Source organism: Sapajus apella, unplaced genomic scaffold, assembly GCF_009761245.1.
Source record: "Sapajus apella isolate SASKATOON/1434 unplaced genomic scaffold, GSC_monkey_1.0 scaffold1, whole genome shotgun sequence".
NCBI lineage: Eukaryota > Metazoa > Chordata > Mammalia > Primates > Cebidae > Sapajus > Sapajus apella.
The window spans coordinates 30926256-30948077 of NW_022436941.1; the positions used below are offsets into that span (position 1 = coordinate 30926256).

General features: G+C 35.0%; 1 protein-coding gene and 1 long non-coding RNA gene across 3 annotated transcripts in view; one reads left to right on the plus strand and one right to left on the minus strand.

The window, feature by feature from the left end:
• MAN2A1 (mannosidase alpha class 2A member 1) overlaps positions 1–21822 on the minus strand; it is a 177190-nt gene that overhangs the window by 133645 nt on the left and 21723 nt on the right. The window contains exons 2-4 of one of the 2 annotated variants that reach the window (XM_032274837.1): positions 18806–19060; positions 16329–16473; positions 2654–2825 (exon numbers count right to left, since the gene is read on the minus strand). In XM_032274837.1, coding sequence (XP_032130728.1) covers positions 2654–2825; positions 16329–16473; positions 18806–19060 — 572 coding nt within the window. Of the gene's footprint in view, positions 1–2653; positions 2826–16328; positions 16474–18805; positions 19061–21822 lie in introns of those variants that run through there. The other variant, XM_032274845.1, reaches the window with a different exon arrangement.
• LOC116549336 overlaps positions 333–21822 on the plus strand; it is a 23642-nt gene continuing 2152 nt past the window's right edge. The window contains exon 1 of the long non-coding RNA XR_004267814.1: positions 333–396. This is a non-coding gene — a long non-coding RNA (uncharacterized LOC116549336). The remainder of the gene's footprint in view (positions 397–21822) is intronic.

Consider the following 21822-nt stretch of genomic DNA (forward strand, 5'->3'; position numbering starts at 1 on the left):
ACAAAATAATTTTCTCAGAAAATATGAAATATTATTCATACTCAAGTAGTAATGTTAAGACCTAAAGGCCTAAAATTTTTTTTTTTAGAGTCGAGGTTTCACCCTGTCACCCAGACTTGAGTGCAGGGGCATGATCACAGCTCACTGTAGCCTCCAATTCTTGGGCTCAAGTGATCCTCCTATATCAGTCTCCCAAGTCACTGAGATTATAGCCATTAGCCACTGTACTTGGCAAAAATTTTTTTAATCTTAAAACTTAATTTTAAAATTCCCTTTATAAAACAAACACCAAAGCCTATGTGGTTTCACGAAACAGCTATTAATGTCTGAAAGGTTGCAAACTAGTGTATCTAAACTACAGACTCAGAAATTCTGATGTAATCTGTTTGGCTGTGTGTGTGTGTGTGTGTGTGTTTACTCATGCACATGTGTACGTGTCCAGGGATATTCATCTAAACTGATAGCTAACATTTCAATGTAAAATCTCTACATAATATTTTGGAATTCTAGCTTGTCCTGAGTAACTGGAAGGATATCCTGACAACTCTGGTTCCAGTGGCAGCACATGGCTAGGGAGGGTATGGCTAGCCCCTTTGGATGAGGTAGTTAATTCATCCCATTACCTATGGAAAATATACCCTTCACTTAAAGTACCTTCCTAGCCCAACCTATAAGCATTTTAAGCCTGCTATCAGGAGAGGGGGAGGAAAAAAACGCCAATGGAAATATAAAAAATCAATTATCCCCAAATTATCTTTAAACCTTTACACCAATTGTCATCAAAATCCAAAGAGATTATTTTTTTGATGGAGTATGAAGAATTTAACAAACTAATTCTAAAGCACTTTGGGAAAATTAAATGTTCACTCATTAAAAGAACTTTTAAATATAGTTAACAATAATGCATTGTATATTTCAAAATAACTAAAAGAAGAGAACTGCAATGCTCCTAACACAAGAAAATGATAAATGTTTGAGGTGACAGATATCCCAATTACCCTGATTTGATAATTATACACTACATGCTTATGTTAAAATACCAGATGTACCCCATAAATATGTACAACTATTATGTAGCCATAATAACTAAAAATATATTTTTAAAAAGACAAGGGGAAACTTCACCGTCAGTTAATGTAATATACCATAAAGGCACAACAATTATAGTCAAACACAAAAATCCATGAAACAGGTCAAAATGCCCAGGAGCTAGTGCACATTTAAATATAATAAAGATTACACTTCAAATCACAAGAAAAGAATGGACTAATTCAATCTTAAGGATGCAGGATGGCAAAGTGTGCAAAAGAGACATCCTCTAGAGCTAGACAGCCTGCACCACATGGAATACCAGGCTGCCCTGTGACCCTAGACAACTCAGTGTCCTGATGTGTAAAACAAGTAAAATAATTGTACCTATTTCACAGAATTATTTAGAAGATTATCAGTTACAATTTGTAAAGTGCTTAAACAGACTCTAACACAGTAAGTGCTGTCTAAGTGACATTAGATAAATTAAACAATTCATTATAAGATAATTCTTAACTCCAGGGATACATGGAGTTCATAAAACCTCCCATCATAACATATTTTTTTTAATTTTCAGTTTTTTTTAAAGTGAATGGTAAAAAATGAAATGAGGAAGAAAATGCACTGTTTATTTGACCTCTAGATTGGGGAAAACTTTTTAAAACACGACAGCAAAACCAATATCTAAAGAAAACAGAATAACAGATTTGAGTACATAAATGTGCTAAAAGTGTGTATATCAAACACTAAAAGACTACAATACAAATTTGAGGAAAAATACAAGTTAAGGAATATAAATAGACATAAATATTCCTACAAATCAGTAAGAAAAAGTACAATAAGCAAGTCACAGAAAACTTACCCTGTATGAGAAAATACGGAACATTGTTACCAATCAAAAATAGAAATTAAAATGAAATTTTTCAACCATCGAATTGGCCGATGATTTCAAAAATTCTATTGCTGACCAACAGGCAAAGAAACTGACACTCTCTATATGGAAGATTGAAAAATACACTAAAACAAACTATACAGCAGTCACTTTAATTATTTGCTTATAAAAACCTTCAAAATATTAAGCCGCTTTGACCTAGCAATTCCATTTGTGGGACAAAGTTGAAACATAGGGTTTTTTTCCCCCAAGGCAGAGTCTCACTCTGTCACCCAGGCTGTAGTAAAGTGGCACTATCTTAACTCACTACAACCCTCTGCTTCCTGGGTCCAAGAGATTCTCGTGCCTGAGCCTCCTGAGTAGCCGGGATTACAGGCGTGAGCCACCATACCTGGCTCATTTTTTTGTATTTTTAGTAGAGATGGGGTTTCACCATGTTGGCCAGGGTGGTCTTGAACCCCTGCCCTCAAATGATCTGCCTGCCTTGGCCTCCCAAAGTGCTGGGATTACAGGAGTGAGCTACTGTACCCAATGGAACACAGGATTTAAACGGAAAAGTTTCAAATGGCTTTTTCAGGGATGAACCAAAATCAATGAAAATGGGATGTAAAGAAATATTTTAAGTTTCAGATATAAAGCTAAGAATTTTCACCATCTAAAAATTCAATACTTAGTTCATTGTACAATTAATCTTTATTATTACCAAATTCCAAAAAAAGTTTTAAAACAAACCTTTTAACAGCATCCTTCTTCTGAATATCTATAATATCCCACCACTTTGAAAGGTAAGAGATCTCAGACCAAATAAACTTCCTCCGTGAGTCTTCTTTCAGCTTCAGGACCATGTTATTAAAAATATACTGAGTCTTGTCTCTAAAGTAGTCATTGAAAGTCTTCAACCAACCTAAATCAAGACACAAATATACCACAGAGATCTGATTTGTACAGCTGATTTCAACTCGGTCACATTCCATTGCATTTCTTTCGACATCCTTAGAAATTTCATTCATAGAAAGACATACTTTTAAATTTAACAGGTGTTTTCAATTAATGAAACTCCATTTTAGTTGTCGTGGGACTCAGAAACACACTAATATTAAAACAACAAAAATACTCTGAAAACTGTATAAATTCAAATAGAAATAAGAAAAATAAGATAGAGGACCTAAGACCAAAAAGCAGTTATTTATATCTAATAAGTATAGTATCTAATTCAATTTTTTATCTCTAGTTTAAGGAAATTTTTTTTGAACTTTATAAATCTAAACTGTGTTAACAAGTTGGCAGTACTGTTCTCATAATATGGAATCCAAATTTTTTCTTCTCATGCCACATCTAAAATTCTTCACCCATTAAATAAGTTAAACTAAGAAAAAAAGAGATCACAAGTATAAAGCTAGCAGCAGACCAGTAAGGTAATTATAAACTAGCAGCAGACCAATAAGGTAATTATCACATAAATATGAATACTGAGAAGTAGAATTTTGCAAAAAATAGGCATTTGTTCCCAAAGGCTATTCATTATTCAATTGCTTAGAAACACAAAGTAACACTAATCAAACAACAATGCAAACACAAATATGTAAAGTTTTCCAAAAGAGAATTGCAGACATTGACAGTTTGATTCTCTGATTTTTCCTTTACTTTTCAAATATCCTGGAAATTTTATCTAAAGATATTTGCAATTTGGCTATAAGAAACATTTTTAACACCAACAGGTCCAAATATAGCGCCATAAAGCAGATTACTAAAATGGTCAAGCAAAAGCATACACAGCTACCAATTACACCTACTAGTGGCAGACAAAGTAGTTCTGCTAAAAAATAACCCGTTCCCATCTAAGAAATCTTATAGGGAGAAGTTTCTATAGATCCAGGCTGAACTATTTATTGGTCTATTGTTTCCAAATTTACATGTGAGAGAATTAAAGAATAAGGGAGTACAAATGGCTGTTTCTTATCAATATATAGTTAATATATACACTATATTTGCTAGCAAAAAAAGAAAAAAAGAAAAAGAAAAAGAAAAGCCTGCCAGAAAGAGGGAAGACAAAACTCTTTCTGATGATGTGAATATGAGCTTTTGAAAAGAGCACTGCAGCTATGACTTATTTATTCCTCTTGCTTTAATTGAAATCTACTCATTCATCCTACAATTATTTACTGAACAATTATGTACTGTCCCACTACGATGTGAGACATATGGAGGTATGGGCCAAATAGAAATACAGTATCAAATATTCATTTTAGGACTTTCTTGATCTGGGGCACTTTTAACCTAGTTTGTCACCAAAGACTACTTCCTGTTTCAACTTTTCCACATTTAACTAAAAAAGCCTGTGTCTATTTTTAAAACCTCAAAGATATTTCATGAAATAGTGGTCTGCAAAGAATCCCACCTAGCCTCACAAAAGTACTAACCTGGAGCACTGCCCTCAGAGCACTGAACCAGGATCCACCTCTGGATTCCTAGGGAATAGCCCAGAAAACACAACAAACCCTTAAACAAGGTGACCTAACTCCCTGCTGACCATGCCAACACCACCAAGTTAAAACACAAGTGCTCAGAGCTGAGCCTGGAACATATAATATGGTACTTGATAAATATAAGCTGCTATTACTATTATTATTAATATTATCAATCATTATCATCATCGGCCTTTAATTGCCCTTTCCCCACATCTGTACAATTAAACCAGGTAAAGGGAAATAAAAAATATTTTGAAGGCCTAATTTTTAAAAGTATACAATTAAAACATTTATGTAAACTGCTCTACATCTTAAACATACTTTAGTTACCCAAAATTTCAGTTTGCACTGAATTCACTCTATGCCCTTGTTATGGACAGATCTGTGTCATATGCTGAAGTCTCATCACCTCAAAATGTGACTGTATTTGGAAAACAGGGTCTTTAAAGAGGTAATTAAGGTAAAATGAGGTCATGAAGATAGGCCATAATCCTATATAACTGACATAAGAAAAGGAGATGAGAACACAAAAAAGACCATGCAAAGACACAGGGAGAACTCAGCCATCAACAAGCCAAGGAGAGACAACCTCAAAAGAAACCAACCCTGCCAACACCTTGATCTTGGACTTCCAGCCCCCAGAACTGTGAAAAACCAAATTTCTGTTGTTTAAGCCATGTAGTCTGGTACTTTGTTATGGCAACCCTAGCAAACTTAATCAACCCTAGAACAAATCAGCGTCATTACCATCCAAAAAGTAAAGATTGCAATGTGGGAAGAATTTATTTTATCAAGTACCAACATAATATTTAACTGAATATACTCTATCTACCTACATATTGTAAAACTGAGCTAAATTCAAATGTACATAAGTATATCTATTTCTGTGCCATGCTTTTATTATATACATGCAACAAGGACCGTGTAAATTAAATGGTTCTGTTAGAATTATCGTCTTTAAGATATCACATATACCTTTTACCTAAATTTTAGCAAAGATCCAAACTAATTCCTAATTATCTGGCTACTAGCTAAAGAACTACAAAAAGTGAAATGTCTCCAAATTAATTTGATAATAAAACTCCAGTAATCTAGTATAAAAGGCAAATTTTTAAGGACTAATCTTTATGAAGATCAATAGAAGTTTTTTTGTGTTTTTTTAAAAGTACAATATTTATTTTCAACAGTTTTAACCTGTGATAAGTGAACCAAGACCATTTCAAAGAAGAGTTTATCATAAGAGTTTTCACAGAGGAATCACAGTGACTGAGGAGTCCATTTGGCCCTCAACACTTCACTCACCCCTCAACAATCATGAGGAAAATATATCAAAGATATTCCCGTGAGCCACAATACAATCTCAGAGATGTCAACTTGAAAGCCTTTCAAAAAACTCATACTAATACCACCACAATGAAGCATAATTAATGAAGAATGAACTGAAAGAGAGCCTCTTGCAGCTTTCAGTATTGAGTAATATAACAGTAAATTAGCTTTTATTGCTCTGATACAATAATCAAGTATTCCCTTTTACACTGAATTGGTTATTTCATTTTCTAAATTGCTGTAAAAACTACAATTGTATATTAACGTGAGACCAACCAGAAATACAGTGTTTTATAAAAAGTGGTAGGGGATGAATTTTTGTGACACAAAATTACATTCCTACCTCTAGATCTAATAATCTTAGGACAGTGAGTTGCAAATTGATTTACTTAAAGTGGTCAATTCATAGCTACTTTTCTTTCTCTTGAATATACTCGAAAATTGAACCAGGCCTAGAACAGCATTAAGAATATTTTCAATTTATTCTTTTCTACTCTAACACTACTACCACCCCATAAAAAAGCTAATAGCTATTTTAAATAAGTGGAGAAATATTTAAAACAAAGAGTGCCTAATTACAAGTTCCACAAAACAGGCATAAACCCAAATTCGATACCACTATTAAATTTTTTTAAGTTCTAAAATAAAAAAATCTAATAAAGTTGGAAACTCTACTGCCTATATTCAATGTTCATGAACAATTAAACAGCTAGTAATTGTTCACTGAGAAATTACAGTTTATTTTTAAAATTTTGAGCTCTAAGTCATAGGTTGGAAATCTAGAGACTATGTGGAGTTCTGATGCTCTTCAGGAACATTTGGTTTTATTTTGTTCAAGGGCATACACTAAGTACCACCATGAGGACATGGACAAGAGGTACCTGGCCCTGAGTCCTGGATTCTAGAAGGACCTCCCTATTCTAACTATACCTCTTTCAACTAGATAAATCCATACAACAAACTGACCCAGAGTGTGCCCTGCCCTTCTGAGTACCAGAGTCCAGAAATCTGTCTAAACAGCCCCAAACTGGGAGCCTCCTGGGACTCTTCTCTAAGTCTTTCCCTTTCAGGGCACTTAATCCTACAAATGGAAACCTCTCTAGCCTAAACAGTGGCCAAGAAGCTGTAGTTCGCAGGGGTGCAGACCTGGCAGCAGGATCTCTTAAGGTAAGGTCCCTCCTAGTTTGGGACAGGGCCAGGTTTGGGAGGAGAAGGCAACTGGCCTGCCCCATAGGCTGGCTCTCCCCATACACACTACCACATTCCAATGGGGAACTAGAGCTAGAGCAATCTAAATCCACATTTGGTCTTCTAGATCACTGAGCTATTTATCCAGGCAAGAAGAGAAGACCTATTTTTCTTTAGTAATTTATTACTTTGATTTAAACACAGGGTATGTGGGCTTTCTGTGTACTTTGCCCCAGATCCTGCAAATTTTAGAAGCAGGCCTGAGCACACACTACCACTCAAACTTTAAATAAGCCAGTTTTCATGAATCTAACACCTACTGCAAACATACAAGAAGAGCAAGAGTTCAGTTAGTACTTAGTAAGATGAATGAAAGATATAGCCAAAAGGACTGGGAAAAAAGTACAAATGCAAATTTATTATTTCAACTAGAAAAAAAACTAAAGATAAAAAATACAACACTATTTGTTTTAATATGTCTGTTCTGATGCTAGCCTAATAATCATTGTCCAATATCTTTAAGTTTCCACAATGTTTGTATTTTAAGAGACTCTGTCAGCCCTAAGAAGATTAAAACACCCATCCCTAAGAAAGCATGCCGCTCCACAAAGCACTGTTATACTGTTATGGTTTTAATTGCTATAATAATGATGTTTTCCTCTTATTTTTATTTTTATTAATAACGATTTTTTCAGTATATTAATTCCACTTAAAAGTTAAATAAGCACCAACCTTCCGGAAAACATGAAAAGATTCTGAATCAAAAATAATTATATCCAGATAAATAATACATTGGTAGTAACATTTAACACATGCAACTTAAGCTATATGGTTTTTTTTTCCCATTTCAATGTGATAAATATTGTCAAATTTTTAAAATAAAGTTCACTAAAAACAGGAATATCAGCCAGGTACAGTGGCTCACGCCTATAATCCCACAACTTTGGGAGGCCAAGGCGGGTGGATGACGAGGTCAGGAGTTCGAGACCAGCCTGGCCAACATGGTGAAACCCCCGTCTCTACTAAAAACATAAAAATCAGCCAGGTATGGTGGCAGGCACCTGTAACTCCAACTACTTGGGATGCTGATGCAGGAGAATCCCTTGAACCCGGGAAGCAGAGGTTGCAGTGAGCTGAGATTACACCATTGCACTCCAGCCCGGGCAACAAGAGGAAAACTCCATCTCAAAAAAAAAAAAAAAAAAAAAAAAAAAAAGTAACAGAAATATCCTTTGTTCTAATAATTAATTTTCTTAATTTTAGATTCAAAAGGTATATTTGCAGGTTTGTTCCATGGGTATACTGCATTATGTTGTGGTTTGGGCTTCTATTGATCCCATCACCCAAATAGTGAATAATAGTACCCAACAGGTAGTTTTTCAACCCTTACCCCTTTCCCTCTCTCCCTCCTTTTGGAATCCCTGATGTCTACTGTTCTCATCTAGCAATTAAGTTATTTTCTATCAACAAATGACTAACAGGTCTCTTCCATCACTTGTTAATCCTTCAATATTCAACTGCAACTTCCAGTCATATATTTAAGGCGTAATATACAATCTTAAATGGCATTATTACTCAAATATGCTGCTAATTTTAATTCCAACATTTCTATTATAAGTTAAGCTTGCTTTTCCTCCCTGATAAACTGTGAAAAACTTTTAATTAACGTTCTGGTTTATTCATTCAAACATGTACCTTGCATCTAATAAGGCCACAGCAATAAAGCAAAGCTAAATGAAAACAGAATCAACAGTGAAAATATGAACAAAATGCTATGGAAATAAAGAAATGGTAAAGTCCTACCAAAAGCAAAGAAGAAACATTCTTAGATTAGTCATCATCTGGATAGATAAAAAGGGTGATAGTTCCAAATAGAGGGAAGAGCATATGGAAAAGACAGGCAGTTGGGTATAGTTGCACTGCAGGGTACATGATGCAAATATGGTGAGAAATAGAAATAAAAATAGAAGTGGGAGACAGATCATCGAAACCTTCTAAGCCATTTCTTACAGAAAACTTTGGAGGAAGGACATTAGGGTTTTCTGACCTGTACTTTCAAAAATAACTGTACTAAGAGTATGAAGACTAAAAAGGCAAAATAGAAGCAGAGAAACAGAAAATGAGACCACTGCAAAATTCTGTAAAAAATGGTTATGGACTGCAGTGGAAATAAACAGAGGGAAATAAGAGGTCAAGGAGACAAAATGAAGAGAAATTAGTAACCGACTGAAGTTTCCAAGAGAGGGTCAGAAGAGAGTCACAGGTGAAGTTGAGGCTTCCAGAGAACTGTGAGCCTTGGAAAACCTATAAACCTCCTGATTCCTCCAAATGCTTTTAAACCCAAGTTTCCAAAATAATCTAACCTATTTTTCCCAGTTGATTCAGCATCATTTAATAGTTGTCTGAGCTTATCAGCTTTAATTTCCTGAAGTTGTTTAAGAGAGATCATTTTTTGAATCCATATACAGATGCTTTCACTGGAAATTTTACCCCACACCAGAGGAACCTATTTGCATTATTGTCAGAATAGCAGGCATTTTGTTCATCCTGCAGCTGCATATGTGTATATGTACAATGTCCAACTGTGACTCCTTATTATATTGCTTTTCTAAGTACTCCTTAAAAGACCTACGTATTTTGATATCTGAGAGCTGCAATTGTGTGATCAATCTCCAAGATAAATTTCTAAATCTAAGTGCTAAAGTTTCTCCCCTCCCTTGTTAATGATCCAATCTATGTGCATCTAACACTCACCAACAATACTTCAGGCATAATAAGCCTTCCCCCTGAGCTTGGTTATTTGAAATAATAAGAAAATTGTCTAAAATATGAGAGACACTGTTAGAAGGAAAAGTGACTTTGTTTGATGGGTTACTCTTAGGGTACATGATGGGGCTACTTAGCCTTAGACAAATACTGGGCAAATTATCAAAGTTTCTAAAAGAAATAACCTTAAAGGCTGGAAAATATTGCCAGGCATGGTAGCTCATACCTGTAATCCCAGTACTTTGGAAGGCCAACTCAGGCGGATCACTTGAGGTCCCGAGTTCAAGACCAGCCTGGCCATATGATGAAACCCCCATCTCATCTAAAAATACACACACACACAAATTAGCCAGGCAGTGTGGCACGTGCCTGTAATCCCAGCTGCTCAGGAGACAGAAGCAGGAAAATTGCTTGAACCCAGGAGGCTGAGGTTGCAGTGAGCCAAGATGGTGCCACTGCACTCCAGCCTGGACACCAGAGCAAGACCCCATCTCAAAAAAAAGGGGGCTGAAAAATATAGCTTGTAAATCACTTTCTAATTGCAGAAAGTGTGGCAATGAGGAAAACCACTCACCATCTAATGTACCAGTGTAGTATTTAAGGACAGAAACATTCATTTCAATAAAGACAAATCAGAAAAAATCAGAAGGAAAACAAGGATAGGATAATGCAGTGAGATGTACACTTTTGCGAGACAGTTGAAAAAAATCTTTTTTATGATTAATAAAACTAAAGTAATTGACATTTGGCTTGGAGACACATAAAGACTTTCCTCCTAGAGGCTCAGCCTGTGGTTTCCAAAGAATTATTCACAAAAGGTAATACAGTACATTAAAAACTGTTACAGGTTCTGGTTCTGGAACAAGATCACTTAATTTCAAACCTTTAGCCCTGCCATGAACAGGTCACTTAGGCGCTCTCCTGCCACTTCTCCCATATCTATGAAGGGAGAGTAATTACATGACTCTGTCATAAAGTTACTGAGAGAAGTGATGATGTGATATATGCAAAATGCCTAGAATAGCGCAATAGAACATAATGATTCCCTAAGCGTTAGTAATTATTTGTATTACCAGGGCACTGGTGAGTTTTGAAACACCCAGTCTTGAAAGATAGACAAAGGTAACTGATATGAGGAGAAGGAAGAGCTATTTAATGACCATCTACCTTTCTCAGCAGCTGCTTAACATATGTGCTCCTCAAGGAATGAAGGCCAATGAGAGACCAAATCTTCGACCTTTCCTCTAAAAAGGAATCTCAATACACGAGTTCTAGAGATCTCTTAAACAATTCTAGATAGCCATATAAGTATTTAACTCTTAAGTGCTACAGTTTTCTTAACAATTAAGGTTGTCAGATAAAATGCAGAGCCAAGTTGAATTTGAATTTCAGAAAAACAACAAATAAATGTTTAGTATAAGCATGCACCATGTGATATTTGGGAAACACACACACACACACACACACACACACTCAAAAACTATTCATTGTTACTGAAAATTCAAGTTTAACTGAGCAGTCTATATTTTTATTTGCTAAATTTGACAACGCTATTAACAATTCAAAGTGCAGATAAATGTGTTAAATTGGCTAATCCTCACAACGTAAGAAGAAAAGAAATAGAATAATTTGAACTAAATAAAGTGTCTTAAGAGGCAATATGGTAAATGGAAAGAACACAGAGTTTACAATCAGGCAATCCTGAGCTTCAATTTACCAACCTCTGAAAATTTATAATTAAATTGACTTACTTTAAACAAATTATTATACCCTACCCTAGCCTCGTTGATGTCACCTGTTAAATGTGGCTTAATTTGCCACTTTTCAGGGTTACATAAAGAATTACACAAAGTAAAAAGTAACAAACACCTGTCATTCCCCTGATGCAGGACAGGCAATGAACGCCAGATCCCAGTTGTTCCTTATACTATTTTAGCTCCAGAAACTACAATTTCTCATCATGCCAGTCAAAACCAAACAATCTACTTTATCCTGCAGTGGCTAAACCAAATAAAACACTCCCCAAACTGTGTTCATATACAACTTCTTCTGATGACAACCTCATTCTGAACAGTAAAGTTCCTTTAGCAATCAGTCTTCTAAGTCTCCACCACCTTTTATCAAGGTTGTCCAACCCACGGCCCCGCAGGCTGCATGTGGCCCAGGACAGCTTTCAATGCGCCTCAACACAAATTTGTAAACTTTCTTAAAACATTATGAGATTCTTTTTGCGACTTTTTTTTTTTTTAGCTCATCGCCTATTGTTAGCGTTAGTGTATTTTATGTGTGACCCAAGACAATTCTTCCAATGTGGCCCAGCGAAGCCAAAAGATTGGATACCTCTGATAGAGACATTAGCCAACTATGGCTGACCAGATCTGTTTTCAAATTCTAATTATACTTGAAATATTTCAATAGAAATATTTGAAAATATTACACTGATTTCCTCATGTTTTTATGCTTTTATTTTTTTTTACAAACTTTGTTAGAGTGAGGATACATAATTATAATACTAAATGCAAACATGTTTTCTTAATTTTACACACACAAAAAAGCTGAAAAGTCCTAATCACCCTCTAAGTCAATAAAAAATTCTGCAGAAGAATTGCAAGTGCACAAAAAAAATTATTTTCCAGTGTAACTCCTGGGCCTAGGTCTTCCTACTATTTTAGAGTCATACCACAAGGGGGATTATTTTCTAATGTTCATTTTACAAATTGCTTAACTAACAATATGCTGTCCAACCTTCTATTTAGTATACCTTATCTTCTCTCTATACGGTGTGATTTCTTTCAAGTAAAATTAACCAAATATTTCAGCAGTTTAGTAGAAAGCAAAGAATTAAGATTGTAGATACAAAGGTGCTGTAATTGTGTTTTAATCAGCTTATTAAATACAATATGAACATGTATCAATCAAATAACATTTAATTTCATGATCTCTAATTCAAAAGTTTCAAAAGCATAACAGTACAAAGTTATAAGCATTTACTTCACAATTCCTTTCCAGTTCTGTTTTTTACTCATGTAAACCTCTTAAATGTTTTATGACAACAGTTACATCTTTTCAGACTGTAATATAATTTGGAATTTTTTAAAGATAGAAACATATTTTGAAATTTACCTTTTCTTGAAGGATATTATCAACTCAGTGCAAAAAGAAAAATAACTATGTATAGAAAAACACAGCAACACAAATTCACAAATTTAGGGAATCAAATATAGAAATTTTTTTAAAAATCTATTTCAAATATTTCTAACCCCAATAGACAAAAAAATCCACCAATGAAACAAACTACTAAGCCAAGCCTTGTTTTAAATTGTTGTTGCAGAAAATGCAAACAAATCTCTATAAATCTCACTCAGAAAGAAAACTAACTGCACATTCATTTAGGAGTATTATACAAAGATTTTCCATTACAGAGTCACATTTTGACTTGGATTGTATGTGAACAGACTTTTCTCTTTTTCCTCTATTAAAACGAATGGCTTTTCATGATGTACATAATTCAATTTTTCACAGAATAATTTATTTTATCAATATTTTACTTTTGTTAAGGAAGAGTGAAAATTATTAAGTTAGTGGATTCTTCTCTCTAACATTTTGCTTGACAGCAAAAATCACTATAATTTTAAAGGTCTGTTTCTGACAATTATTTTTTCCAAGTGAAGGGTGTGAGAGTCAGGGTTATTAACATATTTTACTAAGACAAAAAGATTCAGTTATAGGTACTAGGATACCAAAAGAGATTATAGACAGGAATACTTATTAGGGATGTCTACTCAGAAAATGACCTACTAACTAAGCAGGAATAGTAATGCAAACAAACAAAAGAAATCTAAAAAACAAGGGCAATCTCTGCCTTCAAAGAACTATTATTATTGCTTGTTTTTAGTATATAAAATTACAAGACTATGTTAAATAAGTTGCTTTTATTAAGAATAGAAATAAGTAGCCATCAGGAAGGAGGGAACTTAAAAGAAAAGTGTAGGCAAGGACTAAGTTAAATGTTTCATTAGTTCATTAACTTATTTAACCAAACTCTAATGACTCAGTACTATGTGCCAGTTACGGTTCTAGGAGTTCTCAAGACAGCAGTGAATAAAACAAAGTTCCAGCCCTTAATGAGCTAACATTCTAGTGAGGACACCAAGTTAAAGTGCTGTAAATATTTATATCTGTGCAGACTTGCAAGCGTGGGGGTGTGTGTGTTCAGTACAAGTATGCGGTGGAGGGGCTTGGAAAAAGGTCAAAGAGGCCTTACGTATTTGGCAATTATTCTATATGCCAAGTACTCAGATAGACCATGAGGAGAGTATGTTTAATAGGAGGCATATGTTCTTTGCCACTAGAATTTACTCTAGTGGGAGATTCAGGTAAATTGTCAGGAAAGTATTCTGGTGTCCCTTGTTAGCTGTGTAACCTGGCAACACCTTCATCGCGAATCGTGGGCACTAACCTTCAGGGGTAGGCACTAAATGTTTGTAAAACATTTGACATTCTGCCTGGTAAACCACAGATTTTATTATTACAGTCACGTGCCCATGTATGGAATAACAAGAAATGAGATTGGTGAGAATTAAAAATGGCAGAAAAAGGGTAAGAACAAAGGTCTTTTTAAAAAATCAAGAAAAGGGAAGAAGTAGGTTTCATATGAGGAAGACTCGCAAGAGACACTTCAAAGTATATTTATAAGCCTACAAGGAAAATTATACTATGGAATCACATCACTCTCCCAAATAAGCAACAAAAATTAAACTATACATGATTGGCAGAAAGAGAGAGGAGAACAATTTAAATACTACAAGTAACTCTGCCACCATTCCACTCAATAATTGAATATTCAACAGTGATTATGAGATTTATAGAGAAAAAAACTCTGCAGTGCCATAAGCAGTCTCAGATCCCACATTGTCAACTGTGAGCACCTCACCTCATTGAGTGTGAGTCTAGTAATCAAAGATACATGTTTTTCATATGCATCCCCTAAAGGTAAATATACTAACTAATCTGTACTCAAGTGAATAAATAGCAAAAGAAATTTGGATTAGATGTAATTTTCATCACCTTCTATAATTACTTTATAACTAACTCTGGCTTAAGATGCTATTCCACCTGTATGATCTCTATTTTACAGATACACAAATCAATGTGCCCAAGGACACACAGGCAATATACAACAGAGCCAAGATACCTGCCTCATTCTGCCTGGCTCCAAATCCCTGAAGTCTTTCCATAATCCCCTGCCTTCCCTAAGTTTGGATTTAAAAGGTACAGGCTAATATTAAGGAGAAAGACAATCTAAAATATATATGAAAAAACATAAGACTAACAGGTATTTGTAGGAAAAGATAAAGGTATTAAGACCAAAGATAGGAAAACCAAGTCAGAAGCTGATGTTTAGCTCATCACAAATTTCCAGAATACTGATTTCATACATTTTACATGTCAGTGCATACTAAATATTTAACTGTTCTAGAAATCTGAGCATTTCAATAACCAAGCTCACAGACTACCTCTCACACCCAAAAGCAGCAAACACACACACACACACACACACACACACACACACACACAGTGCTTCACTAAACCATGTGTCCAGACCTAAAGTAACATGTTCTATTGTCTTAGAAATAGAAAAATTGGAATATCTGCCAATAAACTAATGGGAAAAAAATGTAAGTAGAAGATAAATGAATGCTGGAAGCAAAGAGAAAAAAACCTTCAAAATATTAAGTGATTAGTGCTTCTGACAGTAATCATGAAATCGAGATATTAAGAAAAGTAGCGCACTCCTTCAAAAGAAGTCTTTGGAAATACACCCTCGCCCCCCCCCCCCCCCCAAAAAATGCTGCAACTAAATTCACTGGGCATTCACTCTGTGCCTGTGTGCTCAAACTAACAAATATGTGTATCAAATCCTATGTTCCATTATAACTGAAACAATGTCCCCTCATCTTGGGGGGTGCAAAAAAATCTGTGGCCCCAATAAATAAAAGCCATCATGCAGTAACAATAATGCTAGCAGCTACTATTATGCCATACACAATTCTTTTACACTTCACCCTATTGAAACAGATACTATTAACCTGATTGTACCAGGGAAAAAACTTGGTCTTGGAGGATTAAGTAACTTGCCTCAAGTCATCTAACTAACACTGATAAATACAGAGCACTGAGACTCACATTTGTATCTGCCTGAAACCAATCAGCACCAAGGCTCTTAAACCACTTAATACTTCTTCTCTATTTTAAAGATTAAAACTTTCCCATGAGCATTCTGCCTTTTTTTAAAGTAGAGTTCCCAAAAAAAAAAAAGTAGAGTTCCCAGACATGAAATAATTCTCCCATGCAATATTTTACAAAAAGTAACTAAAATGAACAATCAGTCTCTTAAAAGTATATACCTTTTTGCCCCGGAAGGCAAGCCCTTCTTTTTGTTTATTACCGTTTCATACTGCACAAGTACTATCCCTGAATGGCACATAAATTGATAAAATGAGAACACTAAAACATAATGACACATAAAAGGAATACATTAATGTTAAAAGTCAGAGAATAATGTCTCAAAAATTTGGGAAGTGGGCTCTACCAGACTCTCATTCAAAGACTCTAGGCCTAAGGAACTAGGAACCTGTTTTTTGAAGTGCAAATTTTACCTGGGTCATTATGGGAATGAGGCACCACAAAAACTTGAAGGGGTTCAGTGTCCCATTCATTAGATTCATAAGTAATGTCAAATCCCTGCTTCCAAACTCCACCATCTGGATTGTCAAAAGAAATTAGACTGTAAACATCCAACATCTAAAAATATAAAAGAAAAAAAATTAAATTTTAACCATTATTAATTTAATGTTGGTAAATATTTGCTCAAAATTATTCACTACTATACTTTGCATATATATTTTATAAAATAAAACTATTTCTGTAGACATTAATTGAGGAGTTCAGAGTAGAAAATACTTCATCACCATTCAAAGGCTTGAAATTCTCTTTTTGCTACAAAACTACCCTGATAAGTAATCCCTTCCCATCTTCTTCTAACAAAAAATAAGTTCTTTATATTCTTTTTTCCCATACTTTACTCCAAAACAATTTAATAGAAATTTAAAAAAAAAAAAAAACTAGAAAAAAAATTCTGATTAAATTTGATTATGACCAGATATTTCAGCACTTTCAAATATAGTACTGGAAATGACATTTTACTTTGAGCTGTCTTTATTTTATAGTAAATCTCATGTATCTTAAAAATCTATGCCTGAATGAAAATAGATCTATCTATAGCTATTCTTCCATGTAGCATATGTTATATCTACATATTTTACCCTAGAAGTAAAGCTACCACAGGGTCAACCAGGCATAATCATCTAAAAATGGAAGAAATTTTTAAAATTGAGATTTAGCTTTTATTTATCCTAATGTTTTCTAGCTTTTCAATGCAGTATTCCTTCCAGCTAATAATGTTTGGATGCAAAGATAAAAACAGTAGGAGAGAAAAAAAACTCAAAGTACTTTTATTCTTCATAGTGTCTATAATATTAAGTGTAATAAAACGACCAAACAACCTTTTGTAAAATTTAAATTATGTTAAAACTAGACTGCAAAAATCATACCCTAATATATAAATGAGTTACAAAAAATTTTTAAAGGTCAAATTATATAAAAGTCAATACAAAGTATTTTAAGGCAATAACATTTATCTGCCTATGGACTATATGACTTTAATAAATAAAATCTTCCCAAGATGAGCTGACAAATCTTTGGAAACTAGCTGGTCAGGAGGATGTGTTAGCAGTCTCTGTTTCTTCCTTCAGTCCTGCAGCTCTCCCAGTACTCTCCTGACTTGCTCTGCCTGACTTCCATGGTGGCTCTGCAACTCCTTTCTGTCCAGCCCAGATTTAGACCACACACAATAAAAATAAATCATGGATGACAACAAGTCTAGGTACTTAAGAAGTACTTAACAACAACAACAAAAACTGAATAAAGCCAAGCCTCACAGAAACAGCTATCCCTGTAAGCACAGGATTCTGAGCCTATCACAATCTGACTACACTCCAGGTGATGAGGTTGCAGGTGCAAGACCTGGCCAGCTCCACTGTCCCCAGCTTCCAGCTTGGCCTGTGAGCCATAACCTCAACATCATATCATGTTCTCTGCCCTCAGCAGTTAGTGGAAAATGCATATTTGAAAACAAGGCCAGAAGTCAACTAATTTTGTCCAACTTTAAAATATTCACCCCTTAGAATCCTTCCACCAAAGTCCCATTTCTGGTCTAAGGCATAAGGTTAAACACAGCCTTCCCCTAATTTGCAGAGCCAGTGTGAGTGAAACACTCTGAGTTTAAGAAAGGCAAAAGTCCTTTCTGATGCTGGTTTTCAACTCTATTACCCTCTATAATAGTGCTGTCCAAGAGAAATATAATACAAGCCAAATTTTTATTTTTCTAGTAAAATGAAGCAGTTGAAATTAATTTTAATAACATTTCGTTAACTCAGTATGTATAAAATATTATCTTAACATATAACCAATATATAAATGAATTAAGATATTTTGCACACTAAGTCTGAAACACTGTGTGTGTATATTACACTTACAGCACATCTCAAGCCACATTAGTCATACCTCAAGTGCTCAGTAGCCGCATGTGGAAAGGGGCTTCCATACTGGAAAGTACAGCTCAAGAATATTTCCCTTCCCCCTTGCAAAATGGTATTAAGAAAAAAAAAAATCTAACCTTACAATGTACAAAATCTATAATGTATAACTGATATATAATAAGAGCAGGACTTTTCCTGTATTCTCCAAAAGAAGGTAAAAAAAAAAAAAATACCTGCCAAAATGTAAACCTCTAAAGGTTTTCAACTATTATAGAAAATAAGAGCTGCAGAGCATACTAAAAGACTATATTCACGCAAGTATGAAATAGTAAGATAAACTAAGAAAACAAAATTATGGAATTTTATCACTAAAAAGAACATTAATGTTCATGTGATTAATCAAAGTACTTTACAAAATGAGAAACTAGAATCCAAAGAGTTTAAGCAACTTACCAAGTCAGAACAGACATCAGGTCAAATCTTAAAAAGAACAAAAAAAAAAAGGCCTGGTGATTATTAATAAATGTATACATTACCTGCACATCTGAATTGTGACTTCCACTTTGTGAAGTAAACAGACAGTCTGCAGGGTCAACGGCAAGTGATAACTGTGAGGGCAGAAGATGTGAACCAGCACCTTGGCTGAAATTGCTTTGTGAACTTTTCGGACCATCTTCCACAGACTCACTCAAATTGATGACTGAGTCTCTAATATTTGAGATGATCTCATTATTCTCAGCTAGCAAACGCTCCAAATGGTCTATTTTTTCTTGCAACATTGAGAGCTGGCCCTACAATAAAAAAGAAAAAGGCAGCTATATGAAACACTAATATAGATCTGCTGAGGCATGCACATTTTTTTTTTTTAATTATGTGGTTGCCTATAAGGGCAGCCACTCACCCTTCACTTTCCACTTTTATAAGTGGGATCGCAGAAAGCATGAACAGCTGGCAGGGTTGAAACACCAATTTATAGCAGAAAATCTTCTCCATGGCTGCAATCTTTGCCTATCATATTTTAAGACATGCAACAGAAAGACCAAAAATATTTTGGGATATATTTTTATTCCCCCCAAACTCAGTCCTAAAAGATCTCTGGGTCTCTGGAATCACTAAGTACAATAGCATATTATATTCAGGTATGAAATTTTTAATTTAAGTATAAGTGACTGGAATTACTCACAAGGGTCAAAAATGTATGAATTTGAAAAAGATCATTCCATCTCAATCCATTAACACTAGTGGATAATTCTAAATAAGAAATATCATCTATGGAAAAATCAATTAGTCAACTCAGCTACAAGCATGAATATGTCCCAAGTAACCAAACCCTAAGTCATTCACTCTGCTTTTGCTATACTGTGTGTCTTAATTTTTTTCACTGATCCTCACCATAAGAGGCTTGCCATCTCTGTAACATAAACCTTGTTTTACAAAATAATACCTCACCTTATGAGAGCAAGGACAATCTCTACCTTGTTCACCCCTATATCCTGGGTTCCAAGTACATAGCAGGTACTCATGTATTTTTCAAATGGCCCTCACACTTCTGAAACTCAACAATAATTCCTTAGTGAAAGGCCACTGTGTCAGACATGTATGCCAAGAAGAAAGATATGCATAAGATATGGACCCCTGTCTTTGAACACACAAGGTAATGTTATAACTAGCAAAAGCCTCAAAAAGCCCACAGTAAGGTTTTCAAAAACTAACTATATGCCTGGTGAACAAAAAACTCTCGATACTCATTACCAGGAAATAACAAGAAGGCACAAGGAAGGAAGAAGGGAAAAGAGAAAAGAGAAACATCCAAATTCCTAAAAGTAGGGGACTGGTCAAATGACAGATTCATTATCATGGAAGGGATATCGGCCACTGAAAATTTAGAAATATAAATTTTTTAAAAATAGAAATGTAAGGAAAGGTATTATCAGAAGATAAAGCGGCAAAAAGGCAGTTTAAAAATAATATGTATAGCATGATATGCTTTAGGAAATGGAAGCCCATATGACACACAAGATATAAGGGTTATTCTCACAGATTATTGGTCAGTTCAACAAGAGGAAGGGGAGAAGTTAAGAGACTGAGATCTACCAAGAAAAGGCCAATCAATTGAACAAACTATACCAGAATTGGCAGAAGTCAGAAGAGACTAAGCAAGAGATTACGGAATAAGAAAAAAGTAGCCAAAATTAGCAGCAAATCACCAGGGGTGGCAGGGGTTGGGGGCGATACAACACCAGGGGTGAATTATCTACAGCCCTGATGTTGGAGAGGAAAGGAGCACAAAACAGCCACATACCTCCTCAGACCTGAAAGATTCTCTCACAGTCCTCTCTATTTAGAAGCACGTAACAGAAAAAGCCCCCTACACAACAAAACCGTAGTCCTTTAAAGGCAACTGTCACCTCTAAGATGGGGTGGGGTGATATGTCACCACAAGATAGAACACTAAAGCCTATTTATCAGCATATACAGAGATAAGAAGCACAAAGTTTTAGCACAGATCTCATCCTGCAAGACAAGCCCCAATGCACTAATAAAAGGCAAGAGAGGAAGCACACATCACTTTTACAACTGGATAATAGCAAAGGAAAAGAAACAGGAGACGAATGCAACACTAGTTCAGGGCTCAAATAGAGAAGCTAGTTGACTATGTAGATTCCAGACCTGTAAAGTGTTGAGCAGTATCATCCTATAAACCTTTACACCCTTCTTTATAAGTGCACATCGACATTGGTTTTGAGTGATTTTCCATGAAAAGACCAAAGGGGATCCCTTGGCATAACTCAAAGTTCAACCCAAAGAAGCTAAAAATATTTGAGTCAGGTACACAGTTGATGAATCTGTATATATTTTCCTAAATACATATTCTATCAAAGGCTGTCTGAAACAGGGGAAATGCTTTTCTTTACTTATTATCACAACAGCATAGACTGCAGCTTTTGAAATCCTTTCTGATAGATTCTGCTGAATATTTCCAATACTGAAGATACAAATTTACTTCAGTGATGCAATTTTCTACCACAGCAGGTAATGGTAAATCAAGTTCTTCTTATTCCAAGCAGAATTAGAACATGTTGATTCATCTTGCCAGCAGTATAGCTACACATCTCCATAAAATAAAACATTACCTTAGTCTAAAATGCCATCATCTCAGAGCTTTTAAAGATACCACATTTTGGCCGGGCAGGGTGGCTCACGCCTGTAATCCCAGCACTCTAGTAGGCTGAGGTAGGTGAATCACCAAGTCAGAAGTTCCAGATCAGCCTGGCCAACATGGTAAAATCCCGTCTCTACTAAAAATACAAAAATCAGCCAGGTGTGGTGGCACGGACCTGTAGTCCCGGACACTCAAAAGGCTGATACAGGAGAATCACTTGAACCTAGGAGGCAGAGGTTACAGTGAGCCAAGATCACATCACTGCACTCCAGTCTGGGCAACAGAGCAAGACTCTGTCTCAAAATATATATATATAAATATATATATAAATATATATATATTTTATATATATATTTATATATAAAATATATATATTTATATATTTTTATA